This window comes from Callorhinus ursinus, unplaced genomic scaffold (genome assembly GCF_003265705.2).
Source record: "Callorhinus ursinus isolate GAN/ISIS: 27379988/994484 unplaced genomic scaffold, GSC_fseal_2.0 scaffold24, whole genome shotgun sequence".
Classification (NCBI taxonomy): Eukaryota; Metazoa; Chordata; class Mammalia; order Carnivora; family Otariidae; genus Callorhinus; species Callorhinus ursinus.
This window is the reverse complement of record NW_027397086.1, coordinates 9,502,167-9,528,317: the sequence shown is the minus strand read 5'-3', so window position 1 is coordinate 9,528,317 and position 26,151 is coordinate 9,502,167. Positions and strand designations below refer to the sequence as shown.

The window sequence follows — 26,151 nt, the reverse complement described above, 5'->3', positions numbered from 1 at the left end:
GGGAGTCATGGGTGGGGATGAGAGCTGCCTGGCAGGGTGAAAGGTGGAGGCTGGGGGCCCCTTGCCCACCTAGAGCAGCCACTGATCTCCCCCTCCACTAAACCCCCAGATCCTGTCCTCTGCCCTCAGGGCCACCCCTCTTCCTGAGGCCAGCGCCCCAACCTAGGTGGCAACTCACGTGGGGGGAACCGCCCTGTGGCCTCGGGTGGGTCCCTACTGACCTCAGGCGGCACAGTCTCCCCATCTGCGTGGGAGCTGGGTCCCGTAGTGCTGACATCAGACCCCAGAAGAGGGGGTGGTACCCAGCACCCCAGCCCTGATCACCCACGCCCCTTGCTCCACACCCATTCTGGCTTCTGCCACTAGCGAGGAAGGACAGTGACTGAGAACTCCGGGGGGCTGTGTTTGTTCAGAAACAGAAAAGTGCAGGGAAGAGTTGGCTGGAGGCAGGTGCACAGCCGGCCGGGCCTTGGAGAGGGTTGTGGCCAGGCTGCCACCTCTGAGGAAGCCCCCTGTCCATTGCCCCCACTGCCCCATGGAGTGGTGGCAGGGGGCTCCCTGTGGACTTGAGAGCAGGGCTGGGTCCTTGCCCAGGGCTGCAAGTGACGGACAGTGTCCACAGCCCCGCCCCCCCCGGCTTTGAGCAAAGCGGGGCACTAAGCAGGGCTCTTCCTTCTCGGGGCCCCGATCTCCCCATCTGAGGAATAGACAGAGTGAGACCTGCCACTGACAATGACCAGAAGCAGGGTGGAGACAGTGACCTTTAGATGTCAAGGGTCATCTGGCCGTTTCACATTGGGCTTTGTGACCCTAAGTCCGCTTGAAGGCTAGGTATGGCCCATGGATATGAGGGGGGCCTGTTCCCAGTAGAATGTCACCAGCCAAGGTGCCTTCCCACCTCCCCCCACCCCAGGTCAAGAAAAGGTTTATCTCTCTGTCTGACTTATCTGTTCCCTCAGGGCTGCTGGGAGGAAATGCAAGGTTTCCCCTCACTCCAGATAAGGTCTGGCCCATTTACCCAACTAGCAAACATGTCTTGAGCACCTACTATGTGCTGGACTCCAGCCTGGGCACTGGGGGCACATTGGAGATTAATGGCACATGCTCCCAGCCCTCCCCAAGCCCCCAGATGGTTGAGGAGGCTGACTTGTTGAAGTTCACAGGGGCACAGAGCCCTTTTGGGGGTACAGAGCCATAGTTATTGGGAGACAGCTTTTACTCCCAGCTCAGCAATGAGCTGGTTGTGTAACTCTGGGCCCCTCCCAGGGCCTCAGTTTCCCCCCTCTGTCAAGCAGGACTTATCATGCCCTGCTGCCTGACAGGTCAGGAGACCTGGAATGCCCATACGCATACTCATCGGAGCCTCTGCTTCTTTTCTCTCTGTTTTCACCCGAGTTTTTTCAGGTGCTAACCCTAACCCACCTGCGCGCTGGGGACTTGGTGGATGTATTCTCCTGAGATGGTCGGTTCCTCCTCCACATCCATACATAGCCCCATTGTATGGCCCTATATTTTGGTGGCTGTGTGATCCTCTCCCCTCTTCCCAGGCCCCTTTCCTTTTAGGGTGTGCTGGAGTCTGTCTGAGGAGCCCTCTGGAGGGGTTTCCCAGGAACACCCCAGCACACTTAGAGGAATGCAGGCAAGAGTGGTGGTGGTACCCAGGAAGGCTGGGACTGACCTCCTGAGGGGATGGTCCCCTCCCAGTGCTTAGAACATGGCAGCTGAGTGATCCAACCCCTGGGGTCCAGATGAGGACACTGAGGCACAGAAGGACCTTCCTAGAACTAGGCGTGGAACCCAGGGCTGCTGGCCCCCAGGAAGACGGTGACAAGGTTCGGGAGGGTGCTGGTTTGTCACAGCTACTTCCCAATTGAGAGTGATGGCTAGGGAAGGGCTTAGGGAAGGGCAGGGGCTGGGACCACGCCATACGGACCCTGGTTTCACTGAGACTTGCTGAGATGCCCTGTGGGCTGGCAAGCCCCTGAGGGTGGGGGCTGGTTGTGTCTTTTGTCCCCCTCACCCCCATCTCCAAGTGTACCCTCAAGGGCGCAAGGCCCAACTCTCTGCCCCCTACTTGGATGCAACCTCTGAAACTGTACATTCATCCTTTCCTGCCTCATCTCTTCATTTGTTCCTGCTGAGACACAATCCCTCCTTTGGGGCTTAACCCCAGCTTCCGCAGGACCTCCTGGTCCTTACATACCCCAGGAGCTGGGAGGCTCACTCCCTTTCCTGGCATGTAATAAAGTTAAAATGGCTTTTGTTTGTTGAGTGCTTTCTCGGTGCCCAACAGTGAGCTTAATTTTGTACTTGCCTTATCTCATTTAATGCTCATAACAACCTTGGGAAATGGATACTGGTGTTGTCCTCATTTTATGGGGGAGGAAGCTGCAGCCCAAAGAGTGGGAGCCTCGTCCAGCATCACACAGCTCAGAAATGCTGGAGCCCAGTTCTGCAAGACTCCAGATCCTGAGCTGATAAATGTACCACCTCGCTATTCTGTGGGCAGGCAGATCTTTCTGAGGTCAGGCCTTGGCTTTGATAAGGCCTCCTCCTTCCATCTGATTTGCACAGTCCGTGACTCTACCAAGTGTTCTTGGCCATCATCTCCCCAAATCCTGGCCATAACTTGGGAGGGAGGCAGGGGAATGATTCTGTTGACATCTGTGGGGGTCAGTCTTCCCGGTTGGCTCGTCTGCCTGCTTGCGACCACTCAGGTGATCCCCTAGGTCCAGTTTCACCCCCCCACCCCCACCCCCACATCCTGCTCTCATTTGTGTTCTGCCAACCATGTGTTTTCCCTGGAATGGTCACAGGTCAAACAGCCTCAGCCCTGTCTCTACACCAAGTCTCTGTGTGCTAAGGGTTCAGGGTCCCCTTGTATGAGGTCCCTGAAGACAGGCAGACAGCTTGAGGCCCAGTCCCCAGAGCTATCTAGGTCCTTGAGGGAGGCCAGAGGTCCCAGTTCATCTGCCGGAATGTCAGCGTCTTAGGCTTTGTGTTCCTGGCTTCACCTTCAATAACAAGGAAGATAATGGCTGAATGTGTGTCAGGCCCGGTGCTAAGAGCTTTGCCTGATCATGTCATATCTTATTTTGAACCCTCAACCCTCCTAAGGAGGGAGGGGTCCTTATTATCACTTCCCTTCGCCGGGTTAGGAAACCGAGCTTGGTAAAGTAATTGGCCGTATGAGGCAAGGTCCAAACCGAGGCCACTAGACTCCAAAGCCCACTTACCCTCAGAACCGGGCCCAGGAGCCCAGCGCTTCCTCTTTTCCGGGGTTGGTGGGATGCGGAAGACACGGGAATGCCCTCTTGAGCTCAGCGGGTCAGGTCTGCTGCCCAGTCTCTGCCCCGCTGCAGTCTGTGCTTACCGAAACCTGGTGGGATGAGGGGCCGGAGCCTGCTTTGCTCAGCCACTGCTGGGCCCCGGTTGGAGGGGCCTCTTGCACCTCCAGCACCCGGGCTAACTGTTCCCCTGGACAGCTGGGGAAACCGAGACCTGCAGAGCCAAGGCCACTTGCTCAAGGTTATGTAAAGGAGTCAGTGAGAGATCCAGGTCCGGAATTCTGACTCTGGCATTCTATTTCCACGTTGGTTGTGTTTGTTGCTTTTCCCAAGGGTAGTGCAGAGAGGGAAACCGAGGCAGCTGGGCTCCTCGTTGGGTGTTCCTGGGGGAGGGGATGGGGTTGAACTCTTGTGTAACCCAACGCCGACGCGCTCACATCCCATACGCGTTTTGCTTAGAAATGACACGAAGCCTTTTGACTGTTTTTAAAAGGAAAAGCAACAGCTGTGATACTTCTCCAGCACCTTCCTCTTGAGGCCGCTTGGTTTAAATGTCAGGAAAGGGAGAGTATTTCCTGGTCAGGAACATTCGGAGCTGGCCGGGAGCTGAAGTTTTGTTTTGCGTTGAGTGGGAATTTGGGCAGTCAGTCCCCAGCCCCCACAGCCCCCCAGTCCCCCAGTCCCCCACACCCCCACACCGTCCCCCCACCCCCCACCCCCCGCCCCGCAAGGCTGTGTTTGACAGTTGCTGGGAGGAGGGATTTGAGAATGAGCAGGCGAGGTGCCACGCCGAGTGGCAGGGTGGTTATGGCATGGAGTGGCAGGGTGGTTATTTTTAGCCATCCCGATCCAGCAGAGGCATTTCAGGGTTTGTTCAATATTTAATTATCCATCTGAAATTGGCGCACGTGGCCTTGAGTTTGGAAGCGGCTCTCTGTGCTGTGATTTCCTCTGACTGCATAAATAAGGAAGTGAGGGGAATCTCAATAGCCCTCCAAATAATGAGAATGAAAAAAAAAAAAGCAGCCCAGAAGCCTCGGTACTCAGAAAAGACCGGCTTGGTTCTGCAGTCTAGACAGACCCACCTGTACATTAGCGGAAACGGCGAGCCTGCCGAGGACGCCCCATGACACCCTTGGAAAGGCAGCCGAGCTTGGCCTATGAATTCCTGACTCCACAACTGCCTGGGGTGCATTTGGGATGGGCTTTCCCCCCTTTGCCAGGTTCCTGTGTTGACTTTGACAGCTGCTGGGTGCCCGAGAGGTGGTTTGGGGATTTTGCTTTTAGAAGCTTTGTTAGCTTTTCTTTGCCTCTTCTTGTCTCCCTGACAGGCAGGAGAGCACTTTCGGCATCTGGGCCATGTTCTTTCTTTTTTCTTGGCCCTTAGAGGTGATGAGTTGACATGGCTATGAGATGGAAAAGGCAGAGTGCAGGGAGGATGGGGAGCAAACCGTGGGGCTGTGAGGCTCTGTCCCTTCCCCTCAGCCCCTGGTGGATGAGGGAGCAGAGGGGAGGGGAAGGAGAGGGGCCAGAGGAGCCGGGCAGCCAGAGATGGTGCTCCTTCTTGCTGTCCCTCTTGGGATGGGGGGTTTGTAGAGATTGGAAACCAGTACATTGGTTAGGGAGACTCTTAGGAAAAAGTAGTTTCCTATCCATTTATACTTCTCTTCTGGGGACTGGGTGTGGCTCATGAGTGTGGCCAGGGCCGGAGTCCTGACTGCATCATAAATGCTGTGTGATCTCAGACAAGTGACTAAATGTCTCTGGGCTCAGAAGCCCTTCTAGCAAAGAGGTGTGACACAGCATAGAGTATTATTATAGGCTGGGTGAATTGTCATTATCTGTTCATCCAAAGCCTGGGGGGTTAATTGCACCTTTATTAGGGCTGATCTAGAAATCAAATGTGATGCCTATGGGGATCAGAACCATCCCAGATGGTTCCTTGGCATCCCTTCCCCCAGAGGCTGCTACAAGGATCACTTGTACTTGTTCAGAGCAGCAGAGCTTTAATGAGCCACCTCCTCTTTGCAAACCCTGTGCCAGGGGCTGCCGTGGAGGAGAGAGCCAGTCTCCACCTTCAGGGAGCTGAGCCTGGGGGAAGGTCTGCTGGAATCCAGTTAGCAGATGATGGGCCTAGAAGGTTAGTTAGGGCCTTGAACGGTGAGCCAAGAGGTTGGCACTCCCCCTAGCAAGCCACAGGGAATCAAAGGAAAGATTCTGAAAATAATGGTAATTATAACAATGACTTCCAGCATGCCAGGGGCTCTGCTAAGCCCTTTAAATGCCTCATTTTATTAAATCCTCATTTTCTCAGTTACTCTGATCTGCTTCATTTTGCAGATGAGAAAAACTGAGTCGGTGGACGGGTTAAGTACTTGCTCAGCTTTACCCAGCTACTGAGGGGCAGAGTCCGGGATGTTTAACCCTCACTTTGCTTACCAGAGCTGTGATTTGGGAATATGATTTTTAGCAGCTGGCCGGCTAGATTGGTGTGGTACAGGGAGGGGGTGGGGGGAGAGTGGGTATCCGTGAACAGAGGTGATGGTGTTGGCTGTCCAGAAGGAGGAGGCAATGGGTCCGAGCTGGGAAGAAGCAGAGAAGGACCAGACCAATTTGGGGGAGTGGGGAAGGAGGTATCCCAAAAGACTCAGATGTGATGCAAGTTTTGGAGGCCCAGCAAGGAGGTCATTCCTGCTTCCTGGAGATTCCTGGGGGAGGCCAATAGGTGTGGGGTCCGGGGAAGCAGAGGGCAGGTCAAGAGAAGCTGACAAGGTTGGAGGAGGTGGTGCAGGGGATGCCATCCCCGTCTGAGGACCAGTGCTGGACAGATTGCCCACGTTTGCTCCCTGACCGACAGCAAAATACGAAAAGTAAGGCCAGGTCAGTGAGTTGCCCATGACATCCATTTCAGTGTAATCCATCTTTGTCACGTTTCTTTATTCTGAGATGATGGGTTTTGGACTCTTTTGGGGGCTAGAACCTTCCTTTGATGAGATGCAGGATGGTGGTAATTGTTTTAATGTTGTATTTGGCAAGACAAGAGGTCGGAGGTCCTATCGTTGCCCATTTCCATATTATGCTACCATGTTGTTTTTATGTATGAAAATTGAATGGGTTCCGGAAATTCCAAATTGATGGGAGCCTGGCACCCAGGAGAGAAAGGTCCAGCAAGAGGGAGGTGGCGTACAGCCTTTGGAAAGATCTAGGCGAGTGGGAGCCCTTGGAGTGGGCTGGAAGCCAGCAGAGCTGTGGACATGGCTGACAAGCCTGCTCTGGCTCTTGATGCTGCAGACGGGGCAGGGGTGGAGGTTGGGGGATGGATTGTGGTGTGCAGAACCGGACAGTTGGAGAAGTTCGGTGGGGGTGGAGGTCCGAGAGACGCTTGGGTTTCCCGTGAACTGTCTCTGCGGTCACAGGCCCACTAGTGTCTGACCCACCTGCCCTCCCCCAGCAGTAGCAGCCTCTGAGTTGTCCTGGGATGGCGCCCTGAGCTTCAGAGGACCCAGGCCATAGCTCCCTGTCCTGTCCCGACAGACAGCGCTGGGGCTGGGGGCCTGGGAAGCCCCTCCTGGAGATGTTATAGAAGCAGTTCCTGAGTTACCCGTGGTCCCCAGGGGAGACCACCGGTTATGGGCTAACCCCCTCTATCTCCTCCTTAAAAAAAAAAATGTTTATATTGGTGTTTCTCCTCCTCCCCCAACTCCCAGGATTACAAAAGCAATAAATATCCATATTAGAAGAAAAGGGAAAGTAAAAAATCACCTTTAATCCCAGCACCCAGTGATAAGCATCTGGGGGGAGCATTTGGGGGGGTTACTTCCAAGTTTTTTCCTGTTCTTGAATTTTTTTAAAAGATTTTTACTCATTTGTTTGAGAGAAAGAGAGTGAGCAAGAGAGAGGGAGAGAGAGCACAACCCAGAGGTGGGGGGAGAGGCAGAGGGAGAAGCAGACTCCCCGCGGAGCAGGGAGCCCGAAGCGGGGCTCGATCCCAGGACCCTGGGATCATGACCTGAGCCAAAGGCAGATGCTTAACTGAGTGAGCCACCCAGGTGCCCCCCGTTCTTGAATTTTTAAAAAAAGTTCTAAAATATTTGAGGGGCGCCTGGGTGGCTCAGTCGGTTAAGCGTCTGCCTTCGGCTCAGGTCCTGGGTCCTGGGATCGAGCCCCGCATCGGGCTCCCCTGCTTCTCCCTCTCCCACTCCCCCTGCTTGTGTTCCCTCTCTCGCTGTGTCTCTCCCTGTCAAATAAATAAATAAAATCTTTAAAAAAAATTAAAAAATTAAAATATTTGAAAATATAGGAAGTATGGGGAAAAAAATTGCAGACACCCACGCGCTCACTTCTCAGATTTAACAAATGGTAACATGGTCCTATTGCTTCTCCTTCCTTCTCTTTTCTTTTTCTCTTTTTTTTCCCTAGAAATAAAATGATTCGGGTACAGCAGGGGCCAGCAAAGTACACGCCGTAGGCCAAACCCAGCTGGCCGCCTGTTTCTGTATGACCTGGGTGCTAGGAATAGCTTTTTTCAGTGGTTGAGACAAAAGTCAAAAGAGGAATGATGTTTTATAATGTGAACATTCTATGAAATTCACATCTCTGTGTCCATAAGTAAAGTTTACTGGAACACAGCCATGCTTTTTCACGTACATATTGTCTGTGTCTGTTTTCAGGCCACTTTGGCAGAAGTTGAGTAGTCGAGAGAAGCCTAAAATATTTGCTCTCTGGCCCTTTGTGGGAAAAATTTGCTGACCCGTGGGGTATGGCTAACGAGCCCTGTCCCCTTCCCAGGGAGAGCCAGCCTCCTGAAGACAGGGTGTGCCCTGTGCACCTGTGCTTTTATGTTTTTCCTACATTTGCAAAGGCTTCAAAATGTGTACTGTGGCATTGTTTCAAAGAAGAGGTGGATGTGGAGAAACTGCACACACGCCCGCACCCTGGGACCCCCTCCCTTTCCCGAACTCCGGCAGCCCAGAAAAAATGGCAGCCCTCTGTGGGCCCTGGGGTAGGAGCAAAGGGCCGCAGGGGGAAACGCGGGAATAGAAATGCCTCTGACCCAAGTTCCTAGAAATCCTCAGAAAAGCAAAGGACGAAAGAGACTTGGGGACAAGAGGAGTCTTCGGGCCAGGTCATGAGTCCTTGGAGTGACCAAGGAATCCAGAGTTTTCTGGAAGGCTGGGAATTCTTTGAAAGTTAGGTGCACGTCAGCGTGAGGAATAGGAAGCGTGAATTGTCAAGGCAGTTGTGAAGGGGCTCGAGGAGAGGGCCTCAAGAAGAGCTGGTTACAGTGTCTACAGACGCTGGGAAGTTAGCAGGAACTTCACTTGGATGGCTGCTGAGGCCAGCCAGGGGCCAGGGAGCGGACTCCCGCACTCTGCTTTTGGAGAGGCCCCTCCCGGGATCTAAGTAAGAGCAAGGCATCTCCTTGGCTCTTCCCTCCACCTCCTGAGTGCCAGCAGCCTGACCCCTCCGTGGCCCATCTGGAGAGTTGCTGTGGCGCCCACCAAATGCTCTGGGTGGGTGGGGATGGGTGCCCTTGACGTGCCCCTCTCTCCGCAGACCCACCCGCAGGAAACGTGGGTACCCTCCCCTGACTCTGAACCACGTCCTGAACTTAACGACAACTTGAACTCTGATCCCAATTCCATTTGAGAAACAACGGGTTATCACAGTTCCATGGTCTTAGGACTCCTTCCCTTCCCCACACCCAGCACCATGGGAACAAAATGTGATACCAAGCGAGGCCTCCCTCGTCTCTTTGTGCCTTGTTGCTGGGGCTGCGATGGGACCTGGAAATGGAGAGAGAGGCCAAGGGCAGGGAGGAAACCCAGCTTCCTGGCTGACTTGGGACCCGTTGTCCTCTGACTGCTCTATGCATGGAGGTTCCCACCGTGGGGCAACCCTTAGGTTCACAGATGACGGGGCCTGAATCCTGCCGTCTGCGTTCCTAGGCATGTAGTCAGGATCCTGAACCTGTTTCTTCCTGTGAGAGTTGGAGTTGATGTTTTCTACTTTGGGAAACAGTCTTAGGATAAAAATACACATATATGGCACAGTCACCATCCCCAGATCTGTTTCTCTACATTTCCTGATGGTCCGTTTTTATTACATACAGATATCCAGTTCTAGTGCTAGTTGTTGAAAAAACTATCTTTCACACCATCAATTTACCTTTGCATTTTTTTCCAAAAATCAGTTGACCGTGTATGTGTGGTACTGTTTCTGCATGCTCTTCTCTTCCATTGATCTGTCCTAATGCTAATACCATGCCGTCTTGATTACTTTAGCTCTGTTTCAAGACTATAAACTATGCCTTGAAACCAAGTAATGTAAGTCTCCCAACCTGTTTCTTCTTACTCTAGATTGTTTGGCTCTTCTCAGTTCTTTGCTTTGCCACCTAAATTTACAATTGAGCTTGTCAGTGTCTTCAGAAAGCTTGCTAGGATTTTGATTGGGATCACATTGAATCTGTAGATGGGTTTGGGAGAAATCCATCTTAATAACACCGAGTCTTCCCAATCCTTGAACATGGTGTATCTCTTCATTTATTTAGATTTTTTACAAAGTCTCTCAGTGATATATTTTTAGCTATTAGTCTTGTACCTCTTTTTTTTTTTAAGATTTTATTTATTTATTTGACAGAGAGACACACAGAGACAGCACAAGTAGGCAGAGTGGCAGGCAGAGGGAGAGGGAGAAGCAGGCTCTCGCTGAGCAGGGAGCCCAAAGTGGGGCTCGATCCCAGGACCCCGGGATCATGACCTGAGCCAAAGACAGCCGCTTAACCGACTGAGCCACCCAGGCGCCCCAGTCTTGTACCTCTTTTATTAAATGTATTCCTAAGTAGTTTTGATGCTCTCTGTTAATTACCATGCATGGTGGCGATGTTACCCTACTTGCAAGCTAGGAGCCTTGTCCCTACTTGCAAGCTAGGAGCCTGGTAGTTTCACAGGTGCCGGCAGAATGTAGGAGACCCCAGGGTCAGAGACAAAGGGTTCTGCACAACAGGTAGCAGGAGCTTTGTGTTTCCATTGGTCCCCTTTCCCCCCAAGTTCCTAGGGCAGTCACAGATGGTCTGTTCTAGAACGTAAATGATCGCTCTGTTGTTTTTCCACATTACAGCTTCATGTCCCTTATAGGGTATGATATACAATCTAGGGGGTCAGCTGTTTCGCAGGCTAAAAATTACACAAAGAACTGAAATTCAGTTTGCTTTAGCACTAAACCATTAGGTTAAAAGCTGGGAGGTCATTTAGAATTTGAATTCCAAGTTGTGGAGTACCGAAAGGTAAAGGGAGTTTTCAAGTTATATGTAAAAATCAGTATATACACACTTAAAGCTTTATGCCCATTTTAATTTGTTGAGGAAAAAAAATGAAGGCCGTTATATAGCCATGTACTAATTTAATAATACGGTTTTTAAACAAAAGTGCAGAACATTCGGTTCTGAGGTTGAATTTTGGAGAAAAAAGAAATAGCTTATATTTTCTGAATGAAATGAAAAAATAGGATGAATCTAATAATACATCAGAATATTTAGGTTTGGATAATCATGGTTCCCTCTGGAGTGCTATCATTAGAACTTAGATACCCTAGAGACATATGATTGATGTAAATAGTATCTATACTGAGGATAAATACACAGAGTGCTGAGTACGAAAAGATGAAATGTTCTCCAGGCACAGATGTGAAAACATCTCTAAGTTATATTGCAAAATAACCAGCAAACGTACCCTATACTCTTATGGTTATCACGTGTGTCATTTGATAACAAGTGCATTGTGGAGAAAGAAAGAGGCTCACATTATATATGGTGATGAATATTGTCTCTCTAGAAGGAAGCTCGTCTCCTTTTTGAAAGCAGCTGTAAGCGAGAGATGGGAGACCTTGAGTGTCCCCTGTCCTAAATCGGCCAATGATCTGACGGCGCTCTCCCTCTATCTTTAGTTTAATGTAATTAGAGTAAGTTGTGCTTTTATCAGTGGCTGTATTGGTTTCCTGTTGCTACTGTAACAAATGACCATAAATTCAGTGTCTTAACACAACACAGATTTATTATCTTACAGTTCTGGAGGTCAAGAGTCTGAAAGCAGTGTCCCTGGGCGCTAGAATCCAGGTGTCGGCAGGACAGTATTCCTCTTAGAGGCTCTAGGGGAGAATCAGGCTCCTGGCCTTTGCCAGGTTCTAGAAGTCTTTGACCCATGCCCTCCACCCCCCCGCCCCCTTGCTCCCTTCACCACGGCACCAGCTCTGCCTTCTCTGACCCTCCTTCTATCTCCTGCTTGGGATTACATCAGGCCCACCAGGTAATCCAAGGTAAACTCCCCATCTCAGGATTCTTGACTTAATCTCGTCTGCAGAGTCCCTTTTTACCACACAGGTGACGTCTTCAGAGGTTCTAGGGATCGAGACGTGGGCTCTTTGGGGCCCATTTTTCTGCCTACTGCAGGTGGGTAAGGCTTAGTGATCTCTGAGGACCACCTGTCCTCCTCCTCCTGAAGACAGGGGACCAAAAACCAAACTGGAAAAAGTGCGCAGTGGGAGGCGGGAGACCTACCAACTTATCGGTGCAATATTTTGGCAAACTCACTCTTTATTTAGCTCACCGTTACGAGCAGATAATAACAGTACGGATGTGCTTCATTAACGCACACAAAGATAGACACAGAGCCATCATAGTTGGACTGCTGCGTCTGGAAAGTTCTAACAATGTGAAGATTCCATGGCCTGTTGCCATGGTGATTTTACCTTTGGCTCTTCCTCCTGTTTACCTGGCCACTCCCGTGGAGGGGGGCCGGGGTGGGGGTGGTGGGGACCAGTCTTTTGGCACTCCAGGATGGGGAGCCGTGTTCCCTCACCCACTGGTTTGTTCCTAGGTCCACTTTTTGGACTTTTCCTGAGTCACTCTCTGTAGCTGTCTGGTCATTTGGGCCGCTGTTTCTGATTTATTGGTTTCGTTTTCTGATTGTGTTTTTCTCTTCCCTTCCTATGTGTTCGGGGGGGGGCCCAATTCGTACTGAATCGTCATACCACTTTTTTTTTTTTTTAAAGATTTTATTTATTTATTTATTTATTTATTTGACAGAGAGAGACACAGCGAGAGAGGGAACGCAAGCAGGGGGAGCGGCAGAGGGAGAAGCAGGCTTCCCGCTGAGCGGGGAGCCCGATGCGGGGCTCGATCCCAGGACCCTGGGATCATGACCCGAGCCGAAGGCAGACACTCAACGACTGAGCCACCCAGGCGCCCCATCATACCACTTTTTATGTTTTAATTTTACTGTTAGGTTTTGGAAGTCTGAATTATTCTTCACTCAGTTAATGATGCAGTCATCTCTTTCCCCCCATAGCCCATCCCCTTCTTCAGAGAGAACCTCTGATGATAATGTTTCGAGAACGGTTTATGCCTTTTTTCCATATGAGTTTGCACACACACACGCATGCACACACACACACACACACACACACAGAAGGTAAAACCTCGTATCAGTTTAATCACACAGACAACAAATGTACTTCAGCCTAAAGAGTCTAGGGTAAGCCTGTGCGGTGAGGTGTATATTTCTGTGCCTCTCACCTCTAGGTCCTCTCTCTATTAGGTAACACTGGATACCAATACATTTCTGCAGTTAGTTTCTTGGGATGGAAAATCTCAATCACTTACACACAGATATGATTCCATGTATTTCAAATAGGCAATTTATTAACTTTCCATTTTGAAATCATCACAGATATATAAGCAGTTGCCAAAAGAGTACAGGGAGGCTTCCGTGTACCTTTCACCTGGTTTCCCCTGATAGTTACGTCTCACGTGACTACAGTAAAATATCCTCCAGCATCGATACCCTCCAGCCAGAAACCCCCTGGGAGCATGCCTCTAGTTAGACAACCTGGGTTTATTTTTTGTTACGTCAGTGAGGGAGAACATACACCACTGGGAACCACAGGACATCTCAGTGTGAATATGGTAGGAAAAAACCTGCTATAGGGTTTGGGCTTTGATGGAGTGCTTTGGGAGATGTCTAAGGAAGTGGGGTTCACTCTAGCTTGGCTGCTGTCAGAAAGCAGGGCAATTTTATGATGGGGTATCTCCAAATGTATCTTTAGGGAGAGGAGGCAAGCACGAAGATAAAGCGGTCATTGTAAGGAAGAAGCAGTCAGTCGTTTTAGCCAAGGTAGGAGGGTGTTTGGTATTTTGTGGGTGGCACAGTGACTTGGCTTTTGTCCTTTGCTTAGACAACATTATGAAATGGCCTTGTTTTGTCTCACTTTATCTTGGTAAACTTGTCTGAGGCTGGTACTCTAGAAGATTCTTTATGTCCGAAAGGAGAATAACATGGCACGGCTATGAATGCCAGGTCGGATTCTGGATGCCAGGGGCTGCTTTCATCCACTCTTTTCTGCAAACTGGTACCGTGTATATGTATAATTCTGTGCCGTTTTAAAAAAGATGTTATTTATTTATTTTATATATATGGCGAGAGAGAGGGACAAGCAGACTCTGTGCTGAGCATGGAGCCCAGGCGGGGATCGATCCCATGACCCTGAGATCATGACCTGAGCCAAAACCAAGCGTCGGACGCTTGACCGACTGAGCCACCCAGGAGCCCCAGTTCTGTGCCATTTTTATCACATGTGTACGTTTGTGTAACCACCACCACAATCAAGACACAAGACTATTCTATCACTACGGAGAGCTCCCATACTGCCTCTTAATAGCTATACCCACCTGCCTGCCCCCCACCATCCCCAAGCCCTGGCAACTGCTAGTCTCTTTTCCATCTCTAGGACTTTGCCACTTTAAGAATGCCATATGAATCATACTCTATGTGGCCTTTTGATATTGGCTAACCCCCCTCCCCCACATAATGCCCTTGAGATCCACCCCAGTTGTGGAAATTTGTGGAAATCTATCAACAGTGCGTTCTTTTTTTTTATTGTTGTGTAGCATTTCATGGTATGTGTGTTGTTTCCTTTTGTTGCCGCAACAAATGAAAATTTAGCGGCTTAGGGCTACCTGACTGGCTCAGTCAGGAGAGCATATGACTCTTGATCTCAGGGTCATGAGTTCAAGCCCCACGTTGAGTGTGGAGTGTACTTAAAAAGAAAAATAAATAAACTTAAAAAAAAAAACGTAGCAGCCCAAACAACACAGATCTGCCATCTTACAGTTCCGTAGGTCAGAAGTCTGCCATGGGTCATGGGCTTGCAGCGCTAAAATGAGGTGTTAGCGGGTTGAGTTCTTTTCGAAAGGCTCTAGGGGAAAATCCATTTCATTGGCTGAACTCAGTTCCATGTGGTTGTGGGGCTGAGGTCCCGTTTTTTTGCTGGCTGTCAGCGGAAGGGTGTTCCCAGTTTCAAGATAGAAGTCACCCACATTTCTCGGTTTGTGATCTCTTCTTCCATCATCCCTTTCATGCTTAGAAGGTCTCCTGCCTCTTCCATCATTGCATCCTTCTGCTTCCTCTTCCACATTTAAGACTATTTTCCCCTGGATAAACTTCCGTCTCCTTAACCTTGATCCTATCCACAGAGGCCGCGTGTAAGGTAACATATTCATAGGCGCTGGGAATTAGGAAGAAGTGTGGACTTCTTTGGGGGGCCGTTATTCAGCCTCACACACTGAGGATGGACCACAGTTTCACCATTCACCTGTTGAAGGACGTTTTGATTATTTCTGGGTTTGGGCTATTACGCATGTTACGAACATTGGTACAAAAATGTGTGTAAGTGGATTGCACCCCATTTCCTTGGGCAACGTACTTTTTTCACTCAATGCCTTGTTTCTGGGTATGCTTCATGTGGATCTTATAGAATTGAGTCCTTCCTAGCATCACCGTGTGCCATGTGAACAGAGCCCCCCGACATCATACCCTCTTCCCTGCTGTATCATATTCTGCCAAATGACTGCCCCGGGGTGCCGGGGTGGGGTCACCCATTCCCCTACTGGTGGATATCTAGGCTGCTCCCAACATTTTGCTACCACAAACAGTGTGGCAGGAGACATCTTTGTGCAGATCTCCACGTGCAAGGATGAAGCAGCGTTCTAGACTGGACGTGGCAGGGAGGGCGTTCTGGTCCCAGAGCACGTGCGTGTGTGTCGGTTTCCACTAGCTCTGATCTAATTGTTCTTCAGACCCTTCTACTCCACCAGCAGTGATGAAAGAGTCCCCTACATCCCTGTCAACATTCGGGGTCACTGTTCTTCTTTATTTTTGCCTATCTGAACGGTGTGAAATGGTATCTGGTGGTTTTAATTTGCATTTTCCTGGTCACCGTTGAGGTCCAGCACACATACACCCCTGTCTCTCATCTCCTTTTTCTATACTTGTGCTGACTTCTTTTCTCCTGACACCAATATTAGAGGTTGCTGCCTCTCCCTGTTTTTAAGCATTAAGATCTGGGCAGTGCAACCCGACAACTGAAATTTGGTGTCTTGTCTGAAATTACAGGATGTTCCTCAGGCCTCTGTGTTTCCATGGGAACAAGTAACAGTCATCCTTCATGATTAGGTGGTATCCATGGCAACCAAGCCAGCAGCATTTGAATGAAACTGATTTTATTTTATTTATTTTTTTGCAAACACATCAAGGTTAAAATGCATTTCTCTGGCTGTGGCTTCCAGGAATGGGAAGACAGCCTGGCGTTCCTGGGAAAATGGAGACTCTTCTGACCTCGTGGTGGAAAGGGGATCCAGGATTGGCTCGTCCCATGGCCTAGTTTTGCAGGTTGGGAGCCCCGAGGTCATGTGGAGGTCACGGAAGGAGTCTGAGCTGAGGGGAGACTCCTGGATCAGTGCTCCAAGGCTAGGGATGCCAGCTTCATGCTGCACAGTATTAGGTCACTTACCCAGCTGTGTTGCTTAGACCTTTGGGGAGCACAGGGCCTGAGCCTCCCAGTGTCTGCTCCCCCAAATTAGAAAGAAAGTACTGCTAAATCAAAGGGCATAGGCATCTATGTTTTTGTCAAGGACTCAGGCTAAATCCCTGCAGGCAGAATGAGGATTGGGGGGGGAGACAGTCAACTTTCCATATTCTTTGCCTCTGTAAAATAAAGAGGGTTTGTTTTTTTGTCTTTGCTTTTGTTTTGGTGGCTGAGGATTGAGACAGTCACTGCTCTAACCCCCCTGACTCACTGGATTGCTGATAAATCGGGAGCTCCGAGACGGAAAGAGGCCGGCCTGGAGTCACACAGCAGAGGCCGGGTTGAACCCGTCTCCTAGTGCCCGCCTTGCGTTCCTCCCCTGCCCCAGGCTCCAGACACCCTCAGCCTTCTGTGAGGTCCTCAGTGTGGGTTTGGGGCGGGGGGCAGCTTAAAGAGCTTCGGCATGCACTCTTACTTCCTACCGGGCGGAGCTTTAGAGGAAGTCATTTTTGCCTCTGAGAACTCAGTCTCCTCATCTGGAAAATGGAACTTACCACAGCTGTCCAGGTTGTCATGTGCGGATTCTATTTGAATGGGTCCAGGACTTTCCTTCTCAGTCGGGGCGATAGTGCCCCAAGTGGGCGAAAAAAATTGGTTCTTGGAAGGGAGGGGGCAAAAATTCCTCACTCTTTCTCTGTATGAAGCCCAATATACGTACAGGACATAAAGATAGCGACTGGATACGTGGTATTAAAGTTTTATGGGGGGGGGAACTAGGGAAAAAATGTCTAAAAAGACCCTTCTCCAGGGGAAATGGTAATGAAGAGAAGGTAGAGAGATGCTGACTCAGAACTCAGCGATCCACGAGGTTATTGTTAACTTTGTGTTTTGAGCCTGTGGCAGGCTTGGGAAAGCCTGTTTGGAGTGTCGGATGGGGAGAGAGCCCGGCCTGGCCCGGACCCTGCCCTGAGGACCGCGAGCACCACACGGCTTCCTTCCTGGCCTGCCCCCCACCCCCCATCCTTCCCCCTCTGTGGGGCAGGGGCTGGGTCTTGAGCAGCTGGGATCCCGCCTGGTGGATCAGTCAGGGTCCCACAGGAAGCAGATGGGACTTACACTAGGATGATTTGAGGTGTGGGCGGGTGTGGGGAATCATGAGGAGGAGTGCGGGACCCCAGAGCTAGTGACAACCAGGGATGATCTACCGAGGCTTAGGGAGGGGAGGTGTGCCAGAGCTCGGGAGACAGGTTCATCTTGATAGTAGCTGGGACTGTCAGTGGAAGGAGGGAGGGAGGCAGCCAGCCTGGGCAACTCTCCCTCTCCTGATCTCTGCACCAGCTCTCTCCCCCCACCCCTGCACTGGCCTAACCCCATGGAAGCTGGGGGGCCCAGAAGCTCGGTTGGTGGGGGCCACACAGGTCAGCCCACTGGAACAGGAGGCAGGGTGGAGAAGAGTGGAGAGTGGAGGCGGGGCCAGTGGAAGCTACCTGGAAAGGTACAAAGGTTCCCCTTCAGTTTCCTCTGGAGGGCAGGGCCCTGCTCTGGGCATGCGCCGGGAGGCTCCAGAGGTCAGGGAGAAGAACCGGCCGCTCTCTGCAGGAGGGAGAACCAACTCCTATCCTTTCCTGCCCTGCAGCCCCCTCACTGCCCTTCTGCCTTCTGACAGGGATGGGGCATGGCCAGGGCTTCTGAATTGAAGTTTAAGGCTATTTTGGGAGCACCTGAGAGTGTCTTTGCTCTAGACCTATTGGGTTAGTGGCTGATGGGCAAGTTCCTCTCAGTTTCCTCATCTGTCAAATGGGTGGTTGGATCAAGCAACCCCTGAGAGTCTCCTGGCTCAGACCTAGGAGGCAAGAGGAGGTATTCTGCACAGGTTGGGGGGGGGGGAGTATCAGTCTTGGTCTCGGAAGAGAGGCAGCCTTGCTGGGCTCCTCATGCCCTACAGGTGACTCCATGTGTGTCTTGCTTGAAGCCACGATGGCCCACCTGCCCAGGAAGGGCTGATGGAGCTGTGTGTGTGTGTGTGTGTGTGTGTGTGTGTGTGTGTGTGTGTTGGGGGAGGGAGGGAAGTGCTTGAAGGGCTTCTGGAGGCTGAGCACAGTGCCTCACACATGGGTAGGACACAGTGGTTATGGTGGACACCCAGGTGGAGGTGATGGGGGTGGGGTGCCGGGGGTTGGGGGGAGAGGTGAAGGTAGGCTGGGGAGCACAAGAAGAGATTTCCTAGGGAAACCTCCAGAAAGAGTGGGTGTCTCCTAGAGTGTGACTAGCAGGGCCCGTGGAGGAGGAGGGTGGAAGGTTCTCAGGAGGAAGCCCCACAGGCAAGGCACCGAGGCCCCCAGAGATCGTGGTCACTGGGCTGAGGAGGAGCCGAGTGGAGGAAACTTTTCTGGAGGAGGTGGCCCAGGGCTGGCTAGTGCACATCCAGACCTGGTATCAGCCCCTGCCTTAGGTCTGCCTGGTGGTCAGCTACGCCCAAGCCAGTTCCCGTGGCTTTCCTCCTATACTGAGCCCGTCCTGGGGGGGTGACAGGCTCAACTCTGGCCTTCCACACTGCTGAAGACCCCTGTTCAATCTGGCTGCAATGAGGGAATGGACCGGAAGGGGTAGACATTGTCCCCAGTAGCCCCTTCTGCCTTCTGGGAAAGCCTGCTCCTGGTCATCTGTCCTGTGCACGTGCACATGTGCACACGTCCGTCCGTCCTCACATGGACGTGTCCCTGGGGATGAGTCTGCGTGGGCACACGCATAGACGTGGAAGTGCATGTGTGTTTGCTGGGCATGCGCCTGACTACACCTGTGTGTGCACGCATAGCAGGGAAATCTCCGCCCTATCCTTTCTCTTCCTTGCGAACCAACAGGCCTTTCCTGAGCACCCCCCACGTGAGAACTTTGATAGGAGGCTTGGCCAGGCTGTCGCTGGAGGAGCCAGAAGGGGGCCAACAGCGGGGGACAGAGAGGTTGCCACACGTCTCCTCCAGGGCCTGCAGGATGGGATTGGGCTCAGAGATCTCTGTAGGGGGTCCCAGCCAGAGCCCTGGAAAAGAGGCACCCGGTGCTGAACATGGCGAGCATGGTGTGGGGGAACAGCTGGGAAAGAGACCAGCTTGCACTGACCTGGGAGGTTCTGAACAGACATGCTCAGATCATGGCTATGAGTTTTAAATGAGCTGTCACCATTTAAAAATCAGAATATTTCATATTTAAAAAAACTCAGATTTCCAGCTTCTCTTGAACTCTGGGATGCTGTGGCTGCCCTGGGCCCCCCATGGCTACACAGAATAACCAGCGGGCTGCCACCCTTGATCCTGGAAACAGCCAGCCCTTGCACTTCCATCAAGTTTAAGGCCTCAGGAAAAGAAGGTCTGAATTAGAACCCAGAGATCACAGATTCTCATGTTTGAAGAGACTACTTATATACCTCCAGTAACAGGGAGCTCATTATGTCACAAGATATATGATTTGAAGTACATGTTTTAGGACACCTTTTTTTTTTTTTTTTTAATTGGGGTGGGGCGCCTGGGTGGCTCAGTCAGTTAGGCATCTGCCTTTGGCTCCAGTCCTGATCTCGGGGTCCTGGGATCGCACCCTGCATCTGGCTCTCTGCTAGGTGGGGAGTCTGCTTCTCCCTCTTACTCTCCCTCGGTGCTCTCGCTCTCTCTCAAATAAATAAATCTTTTTTAAAAATTGGGGTGTATATATACATATTACATAACATTTGCCATTTGAATCATTTTTAAGTGTAGAATTTAATGGCATTGAGTATATTTATGTGCTGTATGTTATGTGTTGTCTGACCATCCCCACTATCTGTTGCCCACTCTTTCCCGTCACTCCAAACAGAAACTCCTATCATTAAACCATACCCTGCCCATCCCGCCCACCCTCAGCCCCTGGTTACCTCCAGTCTACTTTCCATCTCTATGAATTCGCCAATTCTAGGTGTTTCATGTAAGTGGACTCATACAATATTTGTGTCTCGCTTTTGTTGCTCAGCGTGTTTTCCAGGTTCGTCCACATTGCAGCGTGTATCAGAACTTTTGTTCCTTTTTGTGATGGAACCACATTCCGTTGTATGGCTCTCCCACATTGCATGCGTCCTTTCATCTGTGGATGGACACTTGGCTTGCTTCCACCTTCTGGCTGTTAAGAATAATGCTGCCTTGCACATTTGCATACAAGTCTGTGTATGTGTCTCTGTCCCTATTTTCAAGGTTTTGGGGTATATACCCAGGAGTGGAATTACTGGGTCATGCAGTAATTCTGTCTTTCACTTTCTGGGGGAACCGCCAAACTGTCTTCCACGGGGACTGTACTATTTTATGGGGACCAGTTGTCTGCTGTCCTGGCCAGGATGGGAATGACAGGAGGGCCTGACTGAGTGGCCTCAATTGCCCGTCCTCACCGAGCTCTGTCTCCCTCTGTTGACAGAGTCGCCCCAGGAAAGGCCAGGCTCCCGGCGCAGTCTACCCGGCAGCCTGTCGGAGAAGAGCCCCAGCATGGAGCCCTCGGCCGCTACGCCGTTCCGGGTCACGGTAACTATCTCTGCGTCACCATCGCTACCTGGCCTGGGGTGCTGCTCTGTGACCCCGCGGGCCCCCTTCCTGGAGCCTCACGGACCAGGAGAGCATCCAGCCTCCCTCGTTCTAGGTATCCGATCACTCAGCTGCTCCCCTCTCGGTGGCTCAGCCTGGGGGCCACGTGGGGGTCCCATCCTGTGAGGGAGGGGGCAGAAACAGGGGACAGCCAGCCGTGCAGCCATGGGGCCTGGAGCAAGCTGGCCGGGGGAGAGAGAGTCTAGTGCGAGGCCAGATAAACACAGCCTCACGTGCGCACACGCACACCGCGCTTCCTCAACCCTTAGGATGGCACCGTTTTTATTTTTACATGTTAATATCTCTCACGTTACAGCCTGTGATGTGTCATAATTTAATTGCTATGTTGTTTTTTTTTTTTTCTCTCTTGGAGACACAAAAGAATGCTGTATCTTAAAATTGATGATGTCTTGGAATTGACAAAACACGGCGTATGTACTTTAGCTGTTGATTTTCGCGGTCGCACCGGCATACACCTTTTTCTTACAAGCCTAAACAACTTTACGGAGACAGAACGTGGTGACCCTTAACATCTGACTCTCTGTGTCCTTGCTGAGCACGCACAGTTTGGCATCCCTTTTCTTCCCCATCCAGCATGTTACCATGTGCTTCTCGGTCCGGAGCTCTGTGGGCCACTGGAGGCACAGAGAATTAGTAGACAAGAAATAGCAGCCATGGTCTCTTCCCCTGGGAACTCATGGTCTATAGTGGAGGTGGACGTTTGCATCCATCCATTCATTCAGCAGTTTTTATGGCCAGCTGTGTCCCATTCTTTCTTGGGACTGGGGCTGAGTGGGAGAAGCTGGCCATGACAGCACCAGCTAGACAAAGCCCCTGAACTTATGGGCTCACATTTTGGTGTTCAGATTATGTGCTGTGAAGAAAAGCAGGCTGCTGTGATAGAGAAAACCAGGAGGGCTTCCTGGAGGTGGTGTGGTCAAAAGGTGATATTTGTGGCGAGGCCCAACGGATGAGGAGCCAGCCCTACAGGGAGCAGGGGGAAGAGGGTTTTGGGTAGAGGGAACAGAAAGGGCACAGGCCTGGCTGTCCCCATGAGTGCAATATTGGGGCTCCGGGTGAGCTAGGAGTGACCAGCTGTTCCCCCCAGAGGCTGACTTTTGAGCTGGGTCTTGAAGGGTCAGTAGAAATTGGGTAGTCAGGGACAGTGAGAGAGGGAGTTCCAAGGGCAGTGAGAGAGGGAGTTCCAGGTAGGGGGAAGAACAGCTGCAAAGGCACAGAGGCACGCGAGAAATTGGTGTATTTGTGGAACAGCAAAATGCTCAGTGGGACTGGAGTTGAGGGGTATGGAGGACAGGGTAGGGGGTGAAGCTGGGAAACTGGGCTGAGTCTGGGTCAGGGGGAGCCTCAGGTGCCAGGCTAAGGAATGGGTCTTTCCCCAGGGCAACTGATTCTCCCACCTGTCTGTGTGTCATAAAAACGCTTGCAAAAGACGTTCTTAGGCCCCCTCAAGATCTCAGAGCTGGGGACCAGGGGCAGAACCTGGATGCCTGCATTTTAACAGGCGCCCCCAAGTGGCGGTTGGGAGCTTCAGGCTCTGAATCAGCCTTGGGCGGCGAGGAGGAAAGGGAAGCCTAGGCTGAGAGTGGGTTCAGGGTCCCTCCCCTGGGTGTGGTGGGGGCCCCTGGGAGAGGGTCTCCAGCCTATAGGGAGGGCCAGGACGCTGACCCCTGGGTGACCCCAACTCCAGTCAACTGCAGCTGAGGTGGAGACCTGCCACTGGGGCTGAGCCTTCAGGGGCCTTAGGGAACGATGACTCATAAGAAGGTAGCCACCTGCCTGTGCTTCCGGTCTCACGATGGTGATGTTTTTAATCCTCAAGACAGCCCTGAAGCTGACTTTGATCACCCCATTTCACAGTCAGGAAAATGGAGGCTCAGAGAGGGGAAGTCACTCAGCCAAGCTCCAAAGGCCAATAAATGGTGGAGCCAAGATTGAGACCCAGCCCGTCTGACGTCAGAGCGCGAGCGTGCGCTCCTGGCTATGAGGAGGAGAGCTGTTGCCCCCCCCCCCCCGCCCTCCCAGAGCCTCTCAGTGTGGCTTTTTCCCTTTTGAGCCCAAAGGCTTTTCCCTTTTGCTGCTCCGTTAGAGGTGTCAGCACACCTTGATGTGGCAGTCGCTTGCCGGCTAGGCTTGGCGTCTTCCCTTCCCGTGTCCTGGTACGGAAGCCATGCGTGGGGCAGAGCCAGCCCCAGCCTTCTGGGCCCTCAGGCGCAGGGACTCACGGCTCCCCCCCCCCCCCCCCCCCCCCCCCCCCGCATGGCGTGTTCCCTTGTCCTTCTCCCCACTTCTCACAGTGACCCCGAGGGGAGGTACCACGAGTTGCTCCATTGCACAGATGAGGGAACCGAGGCTGAGGGATGTGAGGTCATGAAGTCATTTGCCTGGTATCACCCAGCTCCGGAGTGATGGAGCCAGGCCTGGATGCCAGGACTGTTGGACGCTCGCGGATTGTGTCCTTCTCTGGGCACCTTGGTCCTTTTCTGTGTGCAGCGGTTAAAGGAAAGGGATGTGAGGTGAGTTTTTTCTTTTCTTTTCTTTTCTTTTTAAGATTTATTTATTTATTTAGAGAGAGCATGCACATGAGCAGGGGGAGGGGCAGGGGGAGAGAGAATTTCAGGCAGACTCCACGCTGAGTGCAGAACCTGATGTGGGGCTCAGTCCCACGACCCTGAGATCATGACCTGAGCCAAAATCAAGAGTCAGATGCTTAACTGACTGAGCCACGCAGGCGCCCCAAGGGGTGTGAGTTTGTATCCTGGGCTGGTGCTCAGAGTTTGGAAGTGCTGGAGAGCTCAGAGGTAGGGATCTGGGTTCAAATCCTTGCTCTTCCGTGACCTGTGTGACCTCATTAGTCACTCAGTGAGCTTTGTGTCCTTATCAGTAAAATAGGGAATGTCCACCCTTCCTTGAAGGACTATAGTGGATCTTCGTGAGTCCCGGCGCATATAGGCCCAGATCTGACCCAGGGTAGACACTTGATACAGAAAATCCACCGCTGTCCTTGGAATTGTGTTTCCCTTTTTGGCTTTAGAACAGTACAGATCTAGGGAGGGTCAGAGTGGAGGGCAGAGGACAGGGTGTTTGGGGGAGGGTGGGTCTTGGGTGTTGGGGACACACTTGCACCCAGACCCTGTGAAGGACCAAAAGCACACCCTCTCCCCCTGCCCCAGCTTATACTTGCTCACATGCACTCCCACAAGCCACATCCTCACGCACTTGGCTGACTACTCTTCTGTGCATCCCCCCGAGGGTACTCGGGGAATATGGTTTTGCCTGGGGGAGGCAGGGGAGACAGCACAGGATATACTTGAATAACTGGTGTCTTCGCTGCCACCTGAAACTTGGGTGACAGGATGTCACCAACTCTTACGGAAGTACCCCTTTGCAACCATGTAGTTTAGTGAAGAAGCAACATGTTGTATTGTCTAGGACTTACCTCTTTACCTCTTCCGTGAAGACCAGAGCCTGGGAGGGGCTGGACTTGTGCGAGCTCACCATCCAGCTGGGAGTGCGCCACTAGGACCACATGGTGCTAGCAGGCTGGTGTGTGCCCTGAGAGTTGTGGAGGACCCCGGATGAGGGTAGGATGGGGAAGGAAACTGGAAGCAGGTGACCAGATGACCAGATGACCATCTCTGGCCTTCAGCTCTCAGGCTCCAAAGAGATGATGAGGCCGAGACTCAAACCCAGATCTGTCTTCTCTGTATCAATAGGGAATCCTGGAAGGGAGAGAGGGACAGAGAGGGCAGGCAGGCAGCAAGCTAGGGGCCCCGTGTCTGCACAGACTGTCAGGCTGGGTCCAGAGGTCCTGCGTGGGCCCATCTCCCTTCCCAAAGCCCAGGAACCCTTAGCACAGCAGCATGCTGCCCCCTGTCACCTGCCACTCCATGTTGGGAATTCATGGTTTGATTTGGGGGAAGGCAGTGATGACTCCTCCTGCCCTCCCCACAGGTCCCCTCAGCCCACCACCTTCCCCAGACCCAACCGCCCCTGGTGTAGGCTGGGTCCTTCCCCTCTCCCTCCTCTGCCCCCACCCCCTCCCATCGACCTTGAGGAGAGCTGGCAGGCCTGGGGTGTGGGAGGTGGCAGAGGCTCTGGGAAACTTGACAGCCAATTGATTCCTCCTCGGGAAGTTGAAAGTGGAGAATCGTGTTTGAAGGTTTAGCTGAAATTAGGTCTCAGGGCTATTTTTTGCAAGATGGAGAAGGAGAAGTGTCAGGGAGGGGAAGGCCCAGGGGGTTGGCGGAAGCTGCAGATAAACTCAGTACCGGGTTGATTGCCGATGCTTCTAGAAGGGGGTCTTAGTTCCTTTCAATCACCTGCTTTTACTGGATGCTTATTTGTGCGCACCCTCGCTGGTCCTGGAGCTGTGATGAAGGCATGGCTGGGGTGCTGTGGGCACCCAGAACAAGGGGCAGTCCCCGTTGGCTAGGAAGGGCAGGGAAGAATTCCTAGAGGAGGCTCAGAGGGGCTGAGTTTTGAGGGATGTGTAGGAGTTTGTCAGGAATAAAGGGAAAAGAGTATTCCAATTGGGGGCGACAGAAGCCGTTCGGAACAAGCCAGTGGCCCCGTGGGGTTAGTATTGGGTGAGTTGGAGGCATGAAGTGGGGGCTGGCTGCAGAGGAAAGTGAGTGGGTGAAGGCTCTGGATTTTCCCCTGTGGGACCCAGGAGCCGCCAAAAATGCTGGGTGAGAGTAGAGCCAGCAGATCTCTGGGATGTGGACTTCAGGATTCCCCAGCTACTTGCCCCTCTTCCCGCTCCAGCAGCTTCTCTCTCTGCACCTTCCCCAGATTTCAGCTGTCTACTTGTCCTGCCTCCACACCACCCTTGAGGGCTGTTGGAAGTGATCATGAAGCCTTCCCTGGACACAGGAAGGACTGAAGCTCAGAGAGGGGAGGGTCCTTTCCCCACGTCACACAGCATGTCTGGGACAGAGCCTGGAATTGAGCCTAGGTCTCTCTGTTCCCCCGATTCAGGGCTCCTCACGCTTGGCTCGCTCCGGCCCTCTCTTCCCTGCAGTCGAGACCTTCTCCCCGCCTCCATTCAGTTTCCTGGGAGGAGAGGCTGAAGGGAAAGGGCATCTGTGGCTCCTGCCCACTCATCAGCACGCTGCCCCCTCCTGGGCTGCCTGTCGCACTAGTGTCCCTTCTCAGCTTGGGCCGCTCTGGTTAGGCACTGGGGTCGTGGACAGAAAAGCTGGTCCGTCTCACAGATCAGATGAGCCAACACTGTCACTGCCCACGTGGCACAGTGAAGGCCCAGAGAGGGGAGGCTTGCCTGGAATTCCTGTCGGGGCTCACTCCCCCGCTCCGGGCTGCCCTTGGCCCACCTCAGATGTGCATTCACGCGGGACACGTCTAGGTCTGTGGCCCCCAAGCCGGTGTGGGGA

The 26,151-nt window shown here is 52.2% G+C and overlaps 1 protein-coding gene across 10 annotated transcripts in view; it reads left to right on the top strand.

Annotated features, from left to right (window-relative positions):
* DAB2IP (DAB2 interacting protein) overlaps positions 1-26,151 on the top strand; it is a 188,712-nt gene that overhangs the window by 66,689 nt on the left and 95,872 nt on the right. For 9 of the 10 annotated variants that reach the window (XM_073905801.1, XM_073905798.1, XM_073905804.1 and 6 more), the window contains exon 2: positions 20,577-20,680. In XM_073905801.1, coding sequence (XP_073761902.1) covers positions 20,577-20,680 — 104 coding nt within the window. Of the gene's footprint in view, positions 1-20,221; positions 20,333-20,576; positions 20,681-26,151 lie in introns of those variants that run through there. The other variant, XM_073905799.1, reaches the window with a different exon arrangement.